General features: G+C 35.5%; 1 protein-coding gene across 1 annotated transcript in view; it reads right to left on the reverse strand.

Moving 5' to 3' along the window:
- CNTNAP2 (contactin associated protein 2) overlaps positions 1 to 17,007 on the reverse strand; it is a 1,739,191-nt gene extending 1,722,184 nt beyond the window's left edge. The window contains exon 1 of the mRNA XM_081799929.1: positions 16,540 to 17,007. Within this exon, the coding sequence (XP_081656055.1) occupies positions 16,540 to 16,636 (97 nt within the window). The 5' untranslated portion in view covers positions 16,637 to 17,007. The remainder of the gene's footprint in view (positions 1 to 16,539) is intronic.
- Positions 17,008 to 22,569: the final 5,562 nt, after the last annotated feature.

Genomic DNA, 22,569 nt, shown 5'->3' on the forward strand with positions numbered 1-22,569 from the left:
AGCTGGGCCTGTTGTGTGGTTGCCTGTGTGGAATCCTGTTCCTCAAGCTCTGGTACTGATTCATCACTGTCAGATTCTGTTCCAGACCCTGTCTCAGCCTGGGGCTGTGGCAACTCCTGCTCTGTAGCAGGGACGGTTTCTGTGGCTTCACCAGGCATTTTGTGAGGGGAACGTGGAACCAAGATGGCGGCAGAAAGAGTATTTGCTTCCTTTTAAGTCAGCAATAAACAATATACTTTGAAATATAGTTTATTTAGGAAATTGTCTCTTATAAATGCCTGATGTTTCAATAACACCCATGTACATGTTAAATGATCAAAGTTGTTTCTCTCTTTAGCAAAATCCTCTAATCTAAATACCATTGAATTATTGTAAATATTAGTACTGACATTTCCAAATGAGGCTGGAATAATTTCTCATATTGTCCAGGAACAATTTTTTTACATAATTATTTTTATATTTACATGAAACAAATGTTCCTTTTGATATTAAAATTATTTAAGCAGTGCATATTGACTATAATACAATTATAAAATTGAGATAAATTTCTGAAAACACATACCTACAATATAACTATATATTAAAACACTTACAAGCTCATTTAACATTTCCAGCTCTACCTAAACAGTTAAAAATTAGACTTTATTGAAAAATATTTTAGAATTACTCTTGTTCAATTGTCCTTAATTTCTTTTGGATTTAAGTGTATTTTGTGTCAATGTATTAAATAATAAACTTAATATTTGGAGTGAAAGCAGCATTTAATTTCTTTATGCCTAATATCACAAGGTCTTGCGAGAAAGAACAAATTTTATATAAGAGAGTCATGAATGTTTTCTCTTACTGCTAATTTTTATTATTCGAAGAGATCAGTACCAGTGATTTCTCTCACTAGTATCATCAAGTTTACTTCTACCTCACCCTATCTATCTTCCTGTTGGATGGGAGTAGAGAAAAGAGAACACATGAAATAAGAAAATTATGGCACAGTAAACTGAGAGGAGATTCTTTAGAAAAAGTTTTTCTAAAAGTTTTTCACTTTTAGAAAAAGTGAAATTTTAAGTCTTCCTCCCTTTACTGAAAAGAATATTCAAAATTTCAGGAGGGAAAGAGAAAAATGTTTTGCAAATTCACTGACTATATCCTGAGTCTTTAAGTCTTCATGGCCAGGAATTTCGAAATTGTGAAAATAAATATCTAATACATATACTTTACCAGTTTCAGACAGGAACTGATAAAGTCACTTTGACCAACTCAGTCTGGCTGCAAAGCAGGGCCCAGTCATGGTCTAATAGATGGGTCTGAGGGGTCTTCTGAGCCCCAGAATATAGAACAACAAGAATTCACCAGAAACCATTGAGAGGGCCCTAGAATATGTCTCAGAATATAATTTTCCAGTGACCAGCTTTCTCCATCATTTTTACGATCCTATCATTTACAATTCATACCTTCATTATCTATGTAGCAAAATGTAATTGCAATTTTGCCTGGGCCTTCTTTGCAAGGAAATCACACAGCTTTTATTATAGGTAATGTTGCTTATATTAAAATTTATATCATAAATATTTTATACCTTCCTAGAGATAATAAAACTCTTTATTAGGACAGAGACCCTGTGTTCAAAGTTTTTGTAATCTTCAGAGCTTACCACAGTGATCTATTTTAATAGACACTCAAATATTTTCATTAATCAAATGAAAAAAAGTTTATAAACAATTTCAGCTGTACCTCCAATAATCCTGGGCACTGATTTTCGGGACTTAAAATAATATTCACTGTTTGATTTCCTAGCTTTCCAGTTATTTGGATAGTCAAATTCAAAACTGAAAAAAATTGTCAAATTTCTTTTTATACTTTCCATCGTATTTCAGAAAACAAGCTTTATACCATCTGCACATATGGCTGAAAAGTTAAGAGTAAAAATGTTTATGCTTTTGGATATGTTCCTCATGCCCACAAGCTCTCTAATTTGCAAATGTTGTGGTTTTCCAGAAACATTTGTGAGTAAGGTAATTGAATACCTATTACATTGTAAGAGAAGCTCCACTAAATAAGTTATTTTATACTGTTCTAATAATTTTGCCACACTTTTTCACATTAATATACTTTTAAAATAAATGACTCAAATATTAACAACTTTGTGTATTGAAAAACGCATTATATATACATTGTTACACATTAATAAAAAATTCTAAGTTAATATAAATTACATACGCATTACTTCCTTCAGTTAAGTCTTACTACATTTGAACTACGATTAGCTCATTTTTTGACCATTTACATGTGTATTATGGGAAATAGATAATATTCCGGTCTTATCTTTGCTAATTTTTCCAAATGTAAATCTCAGCTTCCCAACTACATTATAAAATAAATGTCTGAGACATAAACAGACATTTCTCCAAAGAAGACATCCAGATGGCCAACAGACACATGAAAAGATGCTTAACATTACTTATCATTGGGGAAACGCAAATCAAAAGTACAATGAGATATCACATCACACATGTCAGAATGGCTAAAATCAACAACGAAGAAACAATAAGTGTTGGCAAGGATGTGGAGAAAAAGGAACCCTCTTGTACCGTTGGTGGGAATGCAAACTAGTGCAGCCACTGTGGAGAACAGTATAGAGATTCCTCAAAAAGTTAAAAATAGAACTACCCTATTATCCAATAATCACACTACTGGGTATTTACCCAAAGAATATAAAACACTAATTTGAAAGGATATATGCACCCCCATGTTTATTGCAGCTTTATTTACAACAGCCAATTAAGGAAGCAGCCCAAGTGTCCATCAATAGATGAATGGAAAAAGAAGTGCTACGTGTGTACACACACACACACACACACACACACACACACAGAGGAATATTATTCTGCCATAAAAATAATGAAATCTTGCCATTTGCAGTACCATGGATGAAGCAACAGAGTATTATGCTAAGCAAAATAGGTCAGCCAGAGAAAGACAAATATCATATGATTTCACTCATATGTGGAATTTAAGGAACAAATGAACAAAGGAATAAAAAAAGAGGGAGAGAGACAAACCAAGAAACAGACTCTTAACTATAGAGAACAAACTGATGGTTACCAGAGAGGGAGGTGGGTGGGTGGAATGGATCAAAGTGATGGGGATTAAGAGTAAACTTATCATGATGAGCATGAGTAATGTATAGAACTGCTGAATCACTATATTGTACATCTGAAACTAATATAACACTGTATGTGGGTTTTTAAAAAAGATTTTATTTATTCGTCAGAGAGAGAGAGAGAAAGAGAGCACAAGCAGGGGGAGCGGCAGGCAGAGGGAGAAGCAGGCTCTCCGCTGAGGAAGGAGCCCCACGTGGGACTCGATCCCAGGACCCTGGGATCATGACCTGAGCTGAAGGCAGATGCTTAACCAACTGAGCTACCCAGGCATCCCAGCACTGTATGTTAACTATACTGGAATTAAAATTTTAAACTTAAAAAAATGTCTGAGGCAATTACAAATGATTTTGTAATATTTACTGATTCTACCTAGCATTATATTCATAGATCTATACAATAAATATTTAATGCATTAAAAAATGACCCCCCAAATTAAACTAACTAAATTAATTAATTAACTAAAATTAGTCTACCATCATGTGCCAGTCATTGCACATTCTGCATTTGATCCTCCTGGCAAGCCTTTCATATAGGTACTGTTATTTCATCATATTGCTTATTACAATACTGGTCTCAAAAGCTTAGATAATTTGCCCAAGGTCACTGAGGAACAGAGCCAACAACCAAACCCAGTCTTTTTGACATGATAGTCTGTTTGTAAGCATTAGAAAATATTTGTTTAAAAGAAAATGTAGATTCCTTTTAAAAATCATTAATACTTTTAGCAAATGAATGTCTACATTTTAGCAGGTAACCAGTATAAAACTAACTTTCAGAAATGACTATAGAACATCAGATTACAGTGGTCTTTATTTAGGAGTTTCTAGGACGGGATCCTCAGTCATAGTAAAGAACTATTTATTTCACACATTTATGGAGATTGGCTTTGAAACTAGAGACATCCTGCCACAGATAATAAATAGACATATACGTAAAACCCTCGCATATAGTATTCTGATTTTTGTTTGTTTTCATGAAGTTTGACTAACCAAATTTGCCATTTTAGGTGAAACCAAAATACACTACAACTACTTTTAGTTCATACGATCAAAGACACCTACAAAGAAACAAAACATAACAAAAAAGCAAAACAGAAACAAATAAAATTTTCCGAAATCTTTTAACGACTTCAAAATAGCAACTGTTAGGAAAAACCTATCCCCACCCTACACCCAAATCGATGCTGTGCATCCTATGTGCAGCAATTTAGATACTTTTTATTCTAGACAGTCGACTTGCTACATAGCGAAGTTCATCCATGGAATGTAAGGTTTCCTCAATGCTTATTTTTAATAAAACTGGCAAAACATAAATTATTCTGTGTTTAATGACAATAAATACTTATTGTCTATATTTTCAACCAATAAAGATTTATTTTCTATTTGCTGATAAACTACTAAGCAGTACCCTTTACTCTTCCAAAACTTTCTTTTCACTACATGTTTTATAAAAGACTGATTCCAAAACCACCTAATACCTCCACAGCAGAGTGAAGTCTAAACTTAGCCAATGTCAGAATTGCATAGCTGTCATCTTTTGGTTGGAACATTCTTCCCCTTCTCTTTTCTTGGCTACTTCCTTCTTATCCTTTAAGTTCCAGCTAAAATGTCATAATGGGAAGGACCTTAATCATCCGTTGATAAATTTACTTCTGGACCGACCGAGATGATTTATAATTTTAATTTAAATTTTAACATGCCTAATAAATAAGAGGGGGATTTGAGGTAACGTACTAGAATGAAATATTACAGTTAAAATAACTGAAATAAGAGTTGAGAGACCCTGCGGAGGATGTGTGACTTACAGAAGCACATTATTAAATGGCAGTTTTTTCCTACTAAAATTCTGAAAACTGAATGTGTTATGTGGAAGCATGAAAGGCTACTGTAAATAAAATAATGAGAAATCATTTTAAATCCAGACCCAGGTCACTAATTTTTTCCAAACATGTTGATCTTTAGCATGCTTCTGAGCAGTCCACCTTTAATAATTTCTTAGGCAACTGCTGTCACAACTGTCTTCAACCTCAAGAAGCCAGAAACCTCTGTCACTTGACATGGTTTGCCTTCGGCACTGGTGCATTTGTCATCTGAAAGCTCAATATGTAAAAACAAACACAGTGTGAGATGCTCTAAATACCGTAATTATAGACATATAAATGAACAAACAACCGGTCTGAAAGCCTTTTACAAAAAGCTCTATGGGCGCCAATTTGATAAAAGAACAATGCCATTTTTATTTACAAGATTCTGAAATCTCTTTTTAAAAGTGAATATGGTACTCTAATTTTACCACATATAATCTAAAAACGTGCAGGAACAACACATTTTAAATTCCAAAATATGTATTTTGGGTGATTATATAATCTTTGTAAAACTAAAATGCTTCAGGTCACTGTAAACAGTAATTATATAATATGAAGCCACGTCTTTCACCATATGAAAACTAATCAAACTGCAGTAATACTTTCCTAATATACTTTGGGCAAAGAACAGATAATAAATTCAAGAATAAGTTGCCTTTCACATTGAGCAAATAAGTGCAAACTAACCTTTAAAATTACCTTAATAGCCCCATTCCTTTTGAATAACAGTCCTCTGAAATAATCATTTTTGTTTTGATTCATACAGACATGTCAGTTTTAAGGCAGTATTTTTATAATATGATGATTACTTACCGATAAACTTTAGTATAACTACCATTATATTAAAATCATATTACTTCTGATTACTTCTGATTTATAGTTTTTAGCTATAAAAATACAACTAAGAAAAGATAGCTGTACTTTTTGTTACAACCTAGCTATATGCAATTTATATACAGATCTTACAGAACTAACCCATTTCAATTTGATCGTATTTTTTTAATGCTGCTCATGTACAGTCTTTTCTCTTAATGGATATATTCATCTTTGACATATTAATTAGTGACTAAAACAGTGACTAAATATTAAAATTATATTTAATCATACTATGATATCTGTCTTCAAATATTTTATGGCAGTAGAATATCAGGTAAATATTAAGCTTTTATTACCTTAAAAGCCCAACTACAGCTAATGGCCAGAATTTATGAGAATGTAGATTTTGTGTCAGTAGAACTTGATAAAAGTAAGAACTATATAAAAAAAGAAACCAGTGAACTTTCAATTTTTTGAGCATCCGTATGCTTTGAGTTTTCTAGCAGAGAGGTAACTGACTAATTTTATATAATAAATTCAATGCAACTAGTTCAGTGCCTGGTACAAGAAAAGATGATTACTGAAGTCTCATTTCTTTAATACAACCACACCCTTATACCTGTTAACCTAAGGACAAAATGTAGGATGTGACCATGGGGGAAATAACTTCTGTTATCAATAAGCAAAGCTAGGGGGAGCCACTGTGAAAGATATAAAGTTGGGAACAGCCTTCACAGGAATGGTGGGCTTTGCAAAGGCGAGGATCTCATAGGCTGGGGGATATTTTAAAGTTGAGGTACAGCATGAACAAAGTTTCCAATGTAGGGATGAAGGGAGTTAAAGTATAAACAAAATATAAGTGCCTATTTTTGTACTTACCAAAGGATATTTTTGTTATATTAAAAATCAAAATGAAATTCACTGACATTCCATACCGACTTTGACAAAATCAACTAATATGCTAAGATTATTATACACTAAATATATATAATTATCAACTTTCTCTGCAACTACCTCTATCATTTACAAGATTTTTTGACATCTTAAGCACTCTATTTCAAGTACCTGTTAGGCACAATAATTATTTTGTTGACATCTGTCTTTGATTTGCATGCAGATTACAGGTATTTCTTTGAAACAACGTGTTTTGAAAAGGGCAGTCAGGCTTGGCTTCTAAGGAGTCTTACCAATGATATGACTTAAGTGAAGTACAGAAAATGCTGCAAAATAGAGCCATGCAGGAAAAAGGTTGGAGAAATTACAGAGCTTTCACAGCATGGTTTCATTATTTCCCTTGAAACAATCAATTAATATTCATGTATAAATGATGGTAAGTATCTGTGTTTTATCCTTTCAAAATAGATTTCTTGCCTTTCTTCTATCACCAGTAATTCGGGATAATTTCTCACCCTACCATCAGATAATTGAAAATGACTTGGATTATTTGTCATCACTGATGAGTGATGTCAGATTTTTCTATTTTTTAATAGAAAAAAATTCTATTATTTTCCTAGAATTTTACCTGTGATGAGACCAAATCACCAAAGGGAGGTGACAGCATCTCCAATATGCTCCAGAGTTCTAAGGCTTGGACCCATAAATGAGTTTCCCCTACATCAGCATAGATGAAATAGGAAAAGGTGTTCCAGAAAGAGAGAATGGAAGTGAGGATACATAAGAGAAACATGACTGGGAACAGCGTGTTGTACAGGAGGAACTGCTAGGGTTTCAGTCTGGTGAGGTCATGGGGTGCCCATGGTGGGCCAGGGGAGATCACATCAAAGGGACAGGCAAGAACCAGGGAAGCGGGCTATCATGACGAGATGTGTGTCATCCATCGATGGTCAACTGGAAGAGAATGACTGGAAGCAAGGAGGCATTCTGGGAGGCTACTAACTTAACGTCTGGAGGAAATGCTGAGAATCCTCACAAGAGTTGCGGCAATGGGAATGAGAACAGGGAATAGATACAAGAAATATTTAAGCATTAGAAATGACAAATATTTTTGAGACAAATATTTTCCCACTGCTGTTAAAGTCAAAGTTTTGCTCTCAACAAGACTCTCAAGAAAAGCTTTATAGTTTAGACATTACATGAAATTGATTCTGAAAATAATGGTTATAGATTATACAGGTATCTTCATTTAAACTTAGTAATGGCAATAATATTTATGCTTTTGGATACAGACAGCAAAATTTCCTTTGAACCAGTTCTAAAAAGCTTTTATTCATATCTGACAAAGCATTTCAACTAATTTTTTATATAGCCTTAAATAAATGTTTTCACGACATGACTATTAATGTATACCAACAGTACCCAAAAGACAGAATCACATTGTAAAGTTACTTTATTATGATGAGGAAGAACATAAATGACATTGTATGTATTATTATTTAGTGTTATTATCATTGAAATAGAAACATTAGGATAACACGTTTTTCTTACTATAACTCTACACAAGCAGTTAATTAACCTTAAAATGTTGCCTAGATGCAAACTGAAACTCAGTATTAGTCAGAGAACTGGAAATCAATGGCATAGTATTTCTCACTCAGCCGGCGGCGCCATGGTCAAGAGCACAGACTGTAGGGATAGATCGTACCGGCAGCCTGGCAAATTGCTTAACTTCTCTGTCTGCCCACTTACCTGCCAGTTAGAGCACTGTTCTAAGGACTAAAAGAGTTAATGCATCTAAAGAGCAGTGCCCGACCTGAAGTCAACACTCAACAAACACTGTTCATATCAATGGGCAAAAAATTGTTAAAGTATAATAATGTCTATTGATGCCAGGAATTCTAGAAAAGGATGCTCATTCATTGGTGGTGAATACACGAGTTATAACAGATTTAAGGACCTCAGTCTGGAAATGTTCATTAAAAAAAAGATATATAAACTCTTTGATCCAGTCTTTGACATAGATTCCACACAAATGAACACACCAATATATAAATATTTGAATGAAGCTGTTTATTTTTGCATTCTTAATAGTGGAAGTAATGTAAATACCCAAATATGGCACACTGATATCCTTGGACACAGTACTATGCTTGTCAGCTGACATAATAAAATGGTTATTCTTAATCCCATAATTCCAGACAGCCAAAAAACATAATACACAATACTAGCATCTGCTTTAAATTAGCCATGAGACACTTACCTGCTTAGGCTAAGGTATCTGAATAAAATTCACATATACTACAGATGCACATGAGGCATGATTAAATTTTATTTTTGGAAATTTCATCATTAAAAAATTCTACTGTGAGGCAGGAATAAATTCTCCTATTCTTTTCATATGAGAACACTGAATATTAATCAAGTGGGTTAAGTGAAGAGTGTGTTTTAGCACTAACAAAAGTCAGCTGAGAACTTCTGGTGATGGTATATATATAATCTCATGAGATTTTATATATATAATCTCATATACGTATATATACGAAGTTATATGTATATATTATATATATTATGCTTCTGGATACAGACAGCAAAATTTCCTTTGAACCAGTTTAAAAATATATATATAATATATATATAATCTCACAAGATTATGCACAGTTACTTGGCACACCATGTTGAGGAAGATATGATTTAATGGCCATATTCAGACTCACTGAGAAAAAAAAGCCATGATAGATTAATATTTGCCTTGACGGTGGCATGAGACTCATGGGTTATTGCGCTTGTGGGCACACCGAAAGAAAAAAAAAAAGAGGGATCATGTGTTTTTAGATCGACTGACATTAAAATCATTAACCTAACAGCATATTCATTTAATCATCTGAGAAAAACTGAAAGTCACACATGATTTTCCAAACATATTAATTTTTGTTTGAACCAAAAATGTTTCATATACATTACATAAATCTATAAATTTTGAGCTAAAATTTATTAGCAATTAAGTAATTTAATGCAGGATAGACCACTGTTAATGTGTAAACAAAAACTTTTAAACAAATGATACTCTTAAAATAAGCTTTTTGCCATGTGACAAAATTAGGTTGAAATTTTTTCATGTAGTTCTTCTGTTCATATATTTTGCCCAATATCTGAAAAAATATATGAAGCATATGAAGGCAGATTTTTACTTAAAGCTTGCTTAGTAATTTGATTCTCATTAAGAGGTGGCTTCCTAGTAATATGAGTTAATAGAGCAATGCAATTTATTCAACATATGTTATGGAAGTTCAACATAACCACTTGAGTCCATATGATTTACAAGTAACAACAAGCATCTTCTATTTTATGAGAATATTTTTAGCGGTAAATGTATTATTTCCTTTGGCAAATCATGATATTTCACCACATAATAAGCTGTTTTATTAATTCAGCATGTGTGTATTTACTTTTTCCATGTATTCCTTTGAAATAATATTATAATTGAATGACATGGCTGACATCGTAATAGTAGTTAGTAGAAAATTAGGAGCCAAGGCAGAATTTTTCTTTTTACATACTTTCTTGACATGACATCTAATGCATAGGAGTGAGCAAATCCTTGCTGAATTTAATTAAACTTTATGTAACTTGATTCCAGTGTAAATGCACCACACAACACAGATTTAGGGGACCTAACAGTGTGAAAGTCGCATCTCTACTGCCACTTTCTTTAATTCATATCCCCAGGCCCCTAAGACCACCATTCCAGTGCAAATGAAGCAGGGGTGAATGTATTTGAAAAGGGAAAGAGAACCTTATATATGTTTGGGGATAATTTTTCCTGGTAAAAGTATTCCCAGAAACTAGCTTTACCTCCTTCCTAAACACGAAAACATTAAAGAATATATCACGATGCATGTTTATGAGGATATTTCAAACAAACTTAAATCATAAGTAAAATGTAGAATATGGCCCCTAGGAGCTCTTCTGTACTCCTTCAGCACTTTTACTGTATACCAAAAATATGATATCTTCAGCAAGCAAACTCAGAGCCAATGAACACATCTTTATTTCCAGATTTCCTACTATCATGGGAGGTTTTAAAATCTGGAGAGCTATAAAAAAATCAGTTACTTCAAGCTGTTATTATGAATAGTCTACCCCCAAAATGAATTAAATAAGACTTTAACAAGCTTTTTATCAAAATTTACAATTGAGGAAATTATCAACTTTGTTTTCAAAGTTCAAATGACTCCTTTTTTTTTTTTTTTAGAATAACTGACCCAAAACGTCTAACTCTTCATAATTGTGCAGAAGCAACATAGACATAAGGTAGCTACCAACTCAAGGCCTGTCAAATTCACCTGATACTTTAATAGGTAAGATTCAGTCGAATGTGTAGCCACTAAAGTCCATAAACAAGATGCATTTAAAATGGTAATGTTATTGACCATAGGTAAAGAAATGTATTCCAAATGTCTTTCTAAAATAAATATCACTAATGACAGAAATATGAATGAGTGAATGAACGAATGGGGGGGCTCTAGGAGGTCATAGTTAGAATAAGTGCAACTTAACATCAAAGGGAAAAACGAGTCTTATTTCATTGCTGGTTTTTAAAACATGCAAAAATATTCTCATGCTCATTTAGTTCAATGCTAAATAAGCTTATTACAGGCAGTTTAATACCTTTGGGTTTGACAGGGTACAATAAATAGCACTCTTTTCTGCCTGAGTTCTAGATTACAATAGGAGTCACAGGTGGAGAGCAAATATCGCCCTTTACACAATAATTGCTGAATAGGGCTTAGCTGTGTGGCAACAATGGGATGCATTAACCTTAATTCTGAAATTAAACAAACTTTCTAGCCATAGGAAGAACTGAAACACCATAAAGCTTTCCATTTATCACACACATTACTGCAGAGGCATAGCCTACTCTTATATGTCTTTCAATAAGAATCTATACCTTTTGCAGGCAGCTTAGAAGGAAGAAGGAGGGGCTCAGCTATGCTGGGTCCTTAACCCAAAGTCACCTCACAGGTAAGTCCCTCCACTTAACATAGAAGGAATTAGTGAACTGCAGAGATAGAGGCTAAGAATGTTAGAAGTGGACTTTCCTCCACATAAAAGGAAACATTAGAATGGAGAAAGAGGTAGCACCTTCATATCCCAACATCTTCAGTTGGTCAGAACTAAAACATACAGGTTCTACAGATCCCAGGAGATGGGGAGATCCAATGTTTGAACTTATCATTCTGTTCAGATTCTCTTTTAAGTTTTTCATTTGGAATGTTCTCTATATGAAGATCATTTCATCATTATTTGTACATATTAAAATAAAAAAATAAACACATAATTTCTTCCAATGGCCAAATATTAGATGGTTATAAAAATGTCTCAGGTTGCTAGTAGCTACTTATCTTGAGATATGTATTTCTCTAGAAATACTGATAACATCCGATTTCAGATACCGATATACATAGAAATATGACATTCACTTTATTTCCATAACATTGTAGTTTTGAGATTTAAATTATGTACTCTGTTCTTTAACTTTGCAAGTAGCAATAAATGACAAAAGAAAGCACTTCTCAAATCAATCAGATATAGGAAAATTTTGAAATTGCATGTTTTATTTCTTCATCCCATCAACATCAGTCACCACATAAACATGAAGAAGTTTAATACTCTTAAGATAATCATACTCTAGGTATGAAGAGTTAAGAATTTCTGAGCCTAGAATCTCTCCTTATTCTATACATTATTTTCAACAAATAAAATATCTTTTAAAATCTTAAAAAGAGTAGCAAGACAAGGGGATATATATCAAATTCCCTTTATGTTTTAATCATAAAAAGGATACATCAGACAAGAAAACTTATTAGTTCACTTTAAAGACTTACTAAGATTTTCTCTGGAAGAATTTATAATTAAGACAAGTGATTTAAAATCTTGAAGAAGTTATAGAACTTGAAATATCCTCCAAATTAGAATAGAAAAAAATTAGAAATGTGATTTTAAAAATATAAATGCATATCAAACAACTTCGATGTTACTTATCTCAAAATGATATATTGTATAACTGTATAAAAGTTAATAAAAGCCTATATTGAATTTGGGGATTCCTTTTTTTGGCCAATTTTGCCATACATCAATGTTAATGGAGAAAATTTTGGCAAAAATCCCTGTTCCCTATATATCAGCGCTACAATGAAATCAAGATTATGCAGTTTCCTTCTATGAGTAAATAACACTTTTTTAGTTATTACTTTAAGTAAATAATGTACTACCTCTTAATAGCCAATGATTTTTGCTGGCCTAAAGCATTTTTTTATTTAAATTAATTTTATTAAGACAAGCTCATTGTTATGTTTAAGTTCAGTGTAAACTAGTAATATTTGCTTTTATATTTATTTATGTAGTTTACTCCATTTATTTCAAAGATAACATTTTAGAGTGGTATATGAATTGCAGAAGAAATAGATCAATATACTATTGTTTTTTGTTTTTTTATTTATTAGAGAGCGAGCGAGAGAGAAACAGCATGAGAGAGGAGAGGGTCAGAGGGAGAAGCAGACTCACCGCTGAGCCGGGAGCCTGATGTGGGACTCGATCCCAGGACCCTGGGATCATGACCTGAGCCGAAGGCAGTCGCTTAACCAACTGAGCCACCCAGGCGCCCTATACTATTGTTTTGATATTGTTGCATTAGTTACTTGAAATAACTGCACATGAAAAGACCTATCTATAAAACTGTAAGTGGGTTTAACTCCTTGAAAGACACATTAGAAAATACATAAATATATACATATATTACATATAATAAATATATAATATATACACTATATTAAATAATAATATGTATCTATACAGTATGTAACATGTATTTAAAGGATTTTACCAAATATATGTGTATATTTATATACATTTGTGTTTATATATGCTTATATATGTAAAAACATATTTGTTAGAAAGTAGTTGATTAATTGAAAACAATCCTCAAATGTGACAGTGAAATTATAGTTTAATTGGTATACAAAATAATACAAAATAATGTAAAGTGAACTTTATCAGAAAGCACTATTTAAGTCAAAATTTAGTATACTTTAGGAATAAGTTAAATTTATTAAGTGCTAGCTCAAACTCCTCATCATTTAGAACTGCACTGTCAGCATCTTTCAAATATGTTCAAATAAGTGCAACTCCCTAAGAGTAAAATCTTCTACTTAAACTTTACATATGCGTCCTGTATATATGCATTTACAAGAAGGGAGGTTACATGATACCATCAGCTCAGCAGCAGCTCATCTGCACTGTTAGGCAATTAGATTCTAGTTCTATTTAATCCCAGAAACGAGCTTCTTTAGTATTAGTCTAGTTGTAAAAAACATACTAGGAACAGTAACACCATTTTTATATACATTTCAATAACAGAGAAGAAGAAATAAGGCAGAAGCAAATATATATTTAAAATGGTATTGTTAACAAATGAAAAATATTAACTCATCTTCTGGAAATGTCCATCATGTTAAAAAGTTATCTAGGGACAGAAAGTTTTAGCATAGTCATCACATTTTTTTTTAAATGAGTACCAAATAAAAACATTACTTTTAGATTTTCATGCTACTTTTTGTCTTGTGATGACCTCTCCTGGTTGAGTTGTTCATTATCTTAGATTCACGTAGTTATCATTTTTTTCTCCTTTGAGTGTTTTCAGTATTAAGAATAGAACTATCATTCTTTTTCAGAGTTTTGTATAATATAAATAAACATTTACAGTAAGTGTAAAATTATAATTTAATTTTAAAGCACTGAATATGTGAGGCTTATTCTAATCAATAAAGTATACATCATTCTTATTATTTGATTTCATGATGCAGGGAAACTGGGTTTTAGTCAATTTAAATTCAAATGAAATAAGTCATCTTAAGCCATTTTAGATATTTAAACAATAAAGAATAAGAACTAATAAATAAATCTTAATCAAACGTAAGTATTAACTATCTGAAAAGTAATATTCTCTGCTCTTCCCCATCACCAAATTCTAAGTTGTAAAAACTAAGAATATATTTCTGAAACAACTTTTCTATTCTTAAAATGCATTAACCCAGTGGCTGCATATGCCGTTCATTCTTGATACATGGCAAATGTTTCAGATGAATCCATTATAATTAGAGTATACAAAGAGATGCAATATGAAACCCAAGAAAAATCCTGGATATGAGGGTCTTTAAGCAGCGAATATAATTAATTTAATTTATAATGAATTTAATTTCTGAAAAGAGTAGCAGTTAGTTCTATATGACCAGATCTTGAAATGGAAATTGAAATTTCGTCAGATTACTTTTCTCAGGATGTAGTTACATATTTACATAAATTAATACGGAGCATTATGTCTTCATAATTTCTGTTTAAATATATAAAACTGACATACATATTTTAATAACATATCACTTTTTTGAGGTTTAATCTGTTTGTGAAAAAGCTATAAAATTTTTCTCAAGTCCGTTACAAACTGCCACTTAATGACTTCCTATCTTGCAAGAAAAGAGAAGCAAATACAGTACTCGGGAAAATACGTCAAAACTGTAATACCGGTTCATCACATGACATTATTATGTAGTAGATTCTTTAGCATGACTTATAAAGTCCTTTTTTCAATGGTTATTCATATTAATATTTGCACCCTAGAATAAGAACATTAATATTAACATATAGGTAAAGATGCATCAAGGCATCTCAAGATCTCATAAACAGATAGGACTACACATACAATGAATTCTGGAAAACACTAATTTTTTTTTCCTAAATGGAAAACATTTATTTTCAAACTAAAATCTCCATGATTCTTCTTTAATAAGTAACACATTCTCATAAACAAGCACTATGTGCTTATGTATATTATCCTAAGATTCCCATAGGCAATCTCTCTAGTGTTTAACTCTTTCTGAACCAAAGGAGAAATTATGCATTTCCTTTCTAGATGCACACTATGCACTCACTTTTAAAGCAATTCAGAAGATGGGCTGGAATCTTCTATTTCTTTCTACTCTTGCTAACCACATGAAAACATGAGCAACCTTTTCTTTTTAAAAAAGCTTGCTAAAACACAGACTTAAACATATTGAACAGCATCATTTTCCTGAGAACTCTTAAGAAATGTGTTCATTACTACATTACTGATGGTTTGCCCTGCCCGTCCCAAGTCCTAGACTGTATTATATCAAACTGCCAAAGAATTAAAGCAATTTCAGTTACAATACTGCATTCACTGTCTTCCATTTCAATAAACAAGTACTAAATGGTCATTAACTTGTTGGGGTTGGGGGTGGGGTAAGAGAAGTCCATCGTGCCCAAACTGCTCAAAATGTGCTCCTCTTTCGTCCCCAAATCCGTGCTCATTTAAGTTAAAACCATAAATAAAAATAAGAAACTTATTTTTGCCCAGGTCTTCACTTCTCTTTCTCTGACCTACCTAAGCAAAATGCCATGAACTCCCTCCACAACAAACACACCGAAGTGGAAGAATAAGTCCTAAGAAGCTGGCATCCACACTCATCACTCTAACCAAGCAGTCGCAAACGCATCTCCAGGACCAGGAACAACTTTCCAGAAACATCACCAGCCTCAAAAGCCACCCCCCCACACACCCCCTCGGGAGCGCGGGGCTTGGAGGGGCTGTAAGTGCGCGATGGCGGAGACTCCCGCACCCACCAGGGGCCAGAACTGCGAAGGTGCCTCAGAGTTGCCACCCCTGGGTGGCACCTCAATGCGGCACTGAAACTGCTCCGGCGCGGCGCGCGCTCGCGGGGGGCTACTTACGGGACGTGGCTGGGGCAGTCCAGGCTCTGCAGAGGAGGCTGCTGACAATCCAGAGCGACAGCGCTGCCCCGCAGCCGGCTCGCGGAGCCACCACCATCCTCGGCTTGCCTGCTCGCCGGACTCCGAAAGCTCGCTGCGGAGACGCCGCGCGTCTCTCCGTGGGCTTCTCGCGGGGAGGTGGGCTGTCCTCAGCGCGGGAGAGAGCCGGGCCCCTCCCGCTGCGTCCTCTTCTCCCCGCACCCCTGCAGGCTCCAGTTCGGCCGGGCTGGGAGCCGCGGGGGAGGCGCAGCCTTCCTCTTCCCTCCGTGCGGCTCCTGCCTCTCGCTCCAGGAGCCAGTGAAATGCCAGGGGGAAGAAATTCAAACCAAGAAGGAAAGGGAGGGGGAGCAGAGGAGGGGACCTACCCCGCCCTCTCTCACTCGGGAGGGGGAGAAAAAAAATCACCGCAGGACGTGGAGGCAGATCTGAGGAGCGGGGGATGCAGAAGCGGAGGGGAGCGCGCCGGGCGCGGAGCCGCTGCCGGTGGCACTGCAGGCGAGCGCTCCCCGCGCCGCCGGGCGGCGTGACTCGGAGGGGCTTCCAGGCGCCTGTCAGCTCACACGGAGAGCTGGTGCGCGGGCAGCACGCAGCCCCGCGGGCGGGCGCACGCACGGCCTCAGCGCGGCGCGGCGCGGGGCCGCATCTCCTCGGCTCCGGAGCAGCGGCAGCGGCGGCCCGAGACAGAGTTGGAGACGCCGCCGCCGCCAGCAGCTCCTGCACACCCCGGCGGCGGGCGAGGCGGGGAAGCCCTCCCTCCTCGCCCCTTCCAGTCCCCACCCCGGCTCCTCCTCCTCCACCTCCTCCTTACCGTACCCCTCTGGCTGTCAGAACCCTTCTGCCCTGCCCTCGCTTCGACTGGAAGCCGGAGCGAGAAGGCACCGACGGGCCGGGGTCCATCGGCTGGGGCGGGGGCGGAGCGAGGGGGTGCGCGCCTCTCCCCAGGCCGGAGGCGGTGCTGAAGTTGGGGATTTGCCGTGTAATCTTGGAACCCTGCTCCAACCCCGGCCGCCCCCCACCCAGCTGCAGGAAACCGAACCCCTTCGCTCGGCTGCCTCCTCTTTCCCTTCTCTCCTCCCCTTCAGATGGAGATGGTACAGACTCCCGGAGCTCCGGCCCCGCGGGAACCACAGTCAGGCGTCCGACAGGCAGGTCTTCCGAGTGGTCCTAACACCTAAGTGACGGAGCTGAACATCCCGACTAGAGCAGCGGGGACTGCAGACGCCGCTAATGCAGATGTTTTCTTTCTTTCTTTCTTTCTTTAAAGATTTTATTCATTTATTTGACAGAGAGATAGCGAGAGCAGGAACACAAGCAGGGGGAGTGGGAGAGGGAGAAGCGGGCTTCCCGCTGAGCAGGGAGCCCGATGTGGGACTCGATCCCAGAACTCTGGGATCATGACCTGAGCTGAAGGCAGACGCTTAACGACTGAGCCACCCAGGCGCCCCTGCAGATGTTTTCAATATGTAATTAATTCATACTCATCCATATGCACACGTACACCAGACACACGCTGCTGCCAGGAAAACTCCATTCAGGCAAACACGCTCACAAACAGACACAAACACAAAACTGAAATACATAAGCAGGCATACGGTTAACTACTTCAGGGTATCTGATGCATTGCAAGTACTAAGAATGAGGAATATCTAAGGAGACCCAGATTTTCTTTTCACATTTAGACAATTTCGATAATAAATCTCAAGCTCTCTCCACCATTACCCCCCCTCCCCCCAGCTCACACCTCTCCATACAGGTTCCTTCTATCCAGTCTACATAAAGTACTTGGATTCTCATCTCTCTGCAGAACCAATCCTTTCGCTGACTTTACTGACACAGTTAAGAATTATTGGTCATCTAACTATCTAACGATGTTTAGGGAGGGCAAAGTAGGAGTAACCATGTCTTCCAATGTTATGCAGTGAAGCATTTGCCTTTCAAGATAAATAAAATTTTTATGGAGACTTGCCTACTCCTGGAATAGAGTCTGAGTTTAATGTTTTGGTTAGGTCGTGAAAAGGTCCGCTGTAAACAGTAATGTGTGTTCACCGCATAATTAGTATGGTGGTAAGGGGTCTGATTCAGCATTCTTTATTAGAGCTTTGTTTCTTATTGATTTAAAGGGATGTTTTGTCCTAGTAAGAACTGCAGATTGGGTACAGTCTGGAAAATGAAGAAACACACGGACGACTAACAGGGGAAACACTGTATACTCATGCTATAAAATTCACCTCCTATAAAATAATACAGTAAATGCATTCTTATGGGTTATAAAATACCCCTTTTCTATTCGAATTCCCACAGACTTCAAAAGTCAATGTACACTTGCAAAAACTCTATGGTAGAGAACTGCCATCAACCATTTGTAAGAGCTCAAAGAAACCAGTCGCAGGGAAAAAATGTTGTGAGGTATCACAACTTTTCAGAAGTCAGTTTTTAACTGTGTCTATTTAAGCCATTACACTAAACTCCACTAGAGTGGTGTTTAAGTGATTTAATAAAAGAGTAAAAGAAAAAACAGTTGAAAGTGTTACCATTTCCATATCTCAATAGTTGTCTTTCAATGGATATCTATCTCAAACAGATTGAACTGATTCCATTTCTTAGGGTGCAAACAAAAGGAGCCAGCACTAAGTGTCTATTTAATTGTTTTGTAACAGAAATTATATACCCAAGGGTGTTTTTTTTTCCCTCCGAAAAGCATCCTGGCCAGTTTGTAATCATTTCTCTTAATGAGAAAAAACAAACAAAACCAAACCTCATTTTATGACATCTATGTAACCACCCTGCACTGACATTGTGCTGTATAGTACTACAGTCCTACTTCGTGCCAGTGTGAGCTAAGAACCTGCCTTCATCTGTTTTCAATGCCCTTTGCCATGTTTGAAAGTAAATGATGTCACATGCTTTGTAATGCAACTGCAAATGTGTAATTAGATACGCACATTGGGATTCACAGTATACTTAAAGAAATAGGAACTTTAATAGGTGCAGGATCAGACATCCCTTAGATTCTATTTTGATTTTTCCCTATCCAATCCATCATTTTCATCATTACATATTAAAGTTAAACTTCCTTTTTAATTCAATTATGACTTTAAATATTAGTTAGAAGGTAGAAACTACTAAAGCCTGCAAGGTCCCATTAAACTGCTATGCCAATTAATGGACTCAGTTCATGAGCTGTCTGTTAGATATGGTAAACAGGCCCTGCCTTGTTCCAGAGATCCATTATCAATATGTGTGTTACATTGTATCTGCAAATACTGTAATTGAAGATAGGATACGATGATCTGAAATATGTTTCTTTGGTTAGATATAAGGTGAATCAAAGTTTGAGAATAGTAAAAGTAAGTGGATCAAAAGCACGCAAAGAAAAAACAAAAGCGTGGTGGGGAAAGACGATGGGCAAGTTACATTATTTTGAAGTGGAGTAACATACAATAAGAAAGGATAGACTTCCCTATTTCTTACTGCTCACATCCTCTTCTTCAACAGAAATTATTGGACGCTTTTTTTAAATGTTAAAATGACCCCATATTTGGGAACAAGTTATTGCATCACTAGAAATATATTCATCGTTCATTTATATCACAAATATTTGTTGAGTATCTGCCTATTATTGAGCTGGACATTGTGCTAGATATTAGGATTTTACCTCTGAGCAAGAGAGAGAACACTTTTGACCTCAGAGTTGGTGGCCAATGGTTGAATAAAGAGATCAAAATAAATCTGCATCACTTTGATGCTAACATCTATTCAAGTAAATATTGACTAGGTAATTATTCTAGTATCTTCATATATTCTTCAAAAATAAGTAATATCAAAAATAGAAAAATATTATCATCATCATTATCATTCCAGTGATCTGCAAATAATCTGTTGCATGGCAAATTATCTCAAAAGTCCTCCCCAAATTTTGGAACTTAAATGGCAAAAAGAGTCAAAATATCTTGGTTTTAATGACACTTTGAACTGACTAACTCTATTGAATGAAGCACTGAGAAAATTCAGGACTTTTCAATAAGAAAAACATTGGTGTATCTCTAGGTGAGGTCCTTGGCATGGAATTTCCTTCTGGAAAGCAAGCTGATCAACTGTGCCCAGATTTCAGTGAATTCCCTCGGGGGAAAAAAAGTGTCTAGAATAGAAATGTTTGCCAGTCTGATTGCACACTCCAAGAAGAATTTAGCACCTGTTTCTCTGGATATATAGTATCTGTCTGGGATGCATTCTCTAGTGAGAAAGAACAGGATGAGGTTTAGTCTAATGGGAAAGCCTTTAGTGTAGAGAAAAATCCACCTGGAGTCTGGGCTTTTGGCAATGCTAATTGACCCTGGGCACAGTGAGATAGTTCACATCATAATCAAATGTTAATTGTATGAAAGCCTGATTGAAGAAGGTGGCATAAAATAAAATTGACTTCCACAATCCCAGTCTATTTTAAAGTTCTCAGAGAAATACATTGCAATTAGTGTTATTTGGACAAAAGCCTTTGAAGATACTTGTTTAGAAACAATTCATGTTTACATGGTTTAACATTAATGGAAAGGGTACAGTTAGAAAAAGGCAGTCTTTAATGCAGCCTTGAAATGAATAATCAAGTTTAGAAAACTGGGAGGAAGATAGCTAAACAAATTTGTAATATTCAGAACATGGAACCTGGTCTTCATCTTTATTACATTCTTCAATTTCTGGAAACCCAACTTTCTTTTAACTTAGTCTAATATGCATATATATGAACCACATAAGTCAGAATAATTGTTCTTCCAGAATTGCAATTAAAGCCTACCTTTCTCCATGGCATTGCAGAGCTTTGGCTCTGACAAATCTAACCTACAATTTACATAGTGATTATTTTCAAAAATCTCCCATTATTTATATCACAGATTAAGGAAAATACAATTTCAAATGAGTGTCTCCAGAAAAATGCCATAACTTCAAAAACATAAAATATACCATTTATCTTTTGGACAAGGAATTACTAAGTACAGTATATGAATAAAATACATATGCTTTGAAAATCAATGTGTGTAGTAATTTCCTATAAATACTATGGATTTAAGGAGGGAGGGAGAACACTCTTAGTTTTGATTTACATCTGTACTAGCCTAAAGTGTTGCCATGTAAAATAGCAAATCTAGAGAAGAAATGGAAGGATCAAGAAAAATAGTGAATAAACAAAATAAAAGTGAGGAGTAAGGTTTAGTACACACTTACAAATTCCTAGTTGTAAACTCTTAAGAAAATACCCAATTGCATGAAAGAACAATAGATAAAGAATAATCAGTTAGCAGTATGCATGCCTTTTAGATTTTTGAAAATTCAAGCAACTTTTTAAGCAGTCTTAATGTTTGTAAAGTCTGATTTTTAAAATAGAATTTTATTTATACAGGAGATTAAACTAGTTAGAAATGGGTTGCCAATGAATGTCAAGAAATAAAAGTTATACTCAAGGAACGATAACACTTCAAAAAAAATCTACATTGATATCAAGTGGATTGCTTTTGAGTGTTATAAGTATATAGAATTTAGGAAAGATTAGAAGAGCATGCAAGAAGCAATTTAGAATGGATGTTGACTCTAGTCTCTGGGGACAATGTATTGGCTTTCTACAACCCTCTCTGTATACCTTAATTTTCTTATATATAAGATCAGAGTAATATTTATATCCATGTAATTAGATTATTTTGAGAATTAAAAATAATTAATACAATATATCTGGCAAATAAAAGGTGCCATTATTATTATTATCATTATTATTATTGATGATGATGATATAAATGAATATACCAAAATTCTAAACTGAAGTTCAAGAATTTCAAGTTCATGCTTCAATATATTCACATTCTAAAATCATTTAGAGATTTTTGGATTAAAAAAAGCCACCTATCAAAAAATATTTGAGGGGCGCCTGGGACGGTCAAAGGAAATTTGGAAGAAATCAGTTCAGCTAAAGAATTTGCAGGCTGTCCCTACCACTGCCCCTCCCCC

The sequence above is a fragment of the Leptonychotes weddellii genome, chromosome 12 (assembly GCF_054177405.1).
Source record: "Leptonychotes weddellii isolate Sample4059 chromosome 12, ASM5417740v2, whole genome shotgun sequence".
In the NCBI taxonomy this organism is placed as follows: domain Eukaryota; kingdom Metazoa; phylum Chordata; class Mammalia; order Carnivora; family Phocidae; genus Leptonychotes; species Leptonychotes weddellii.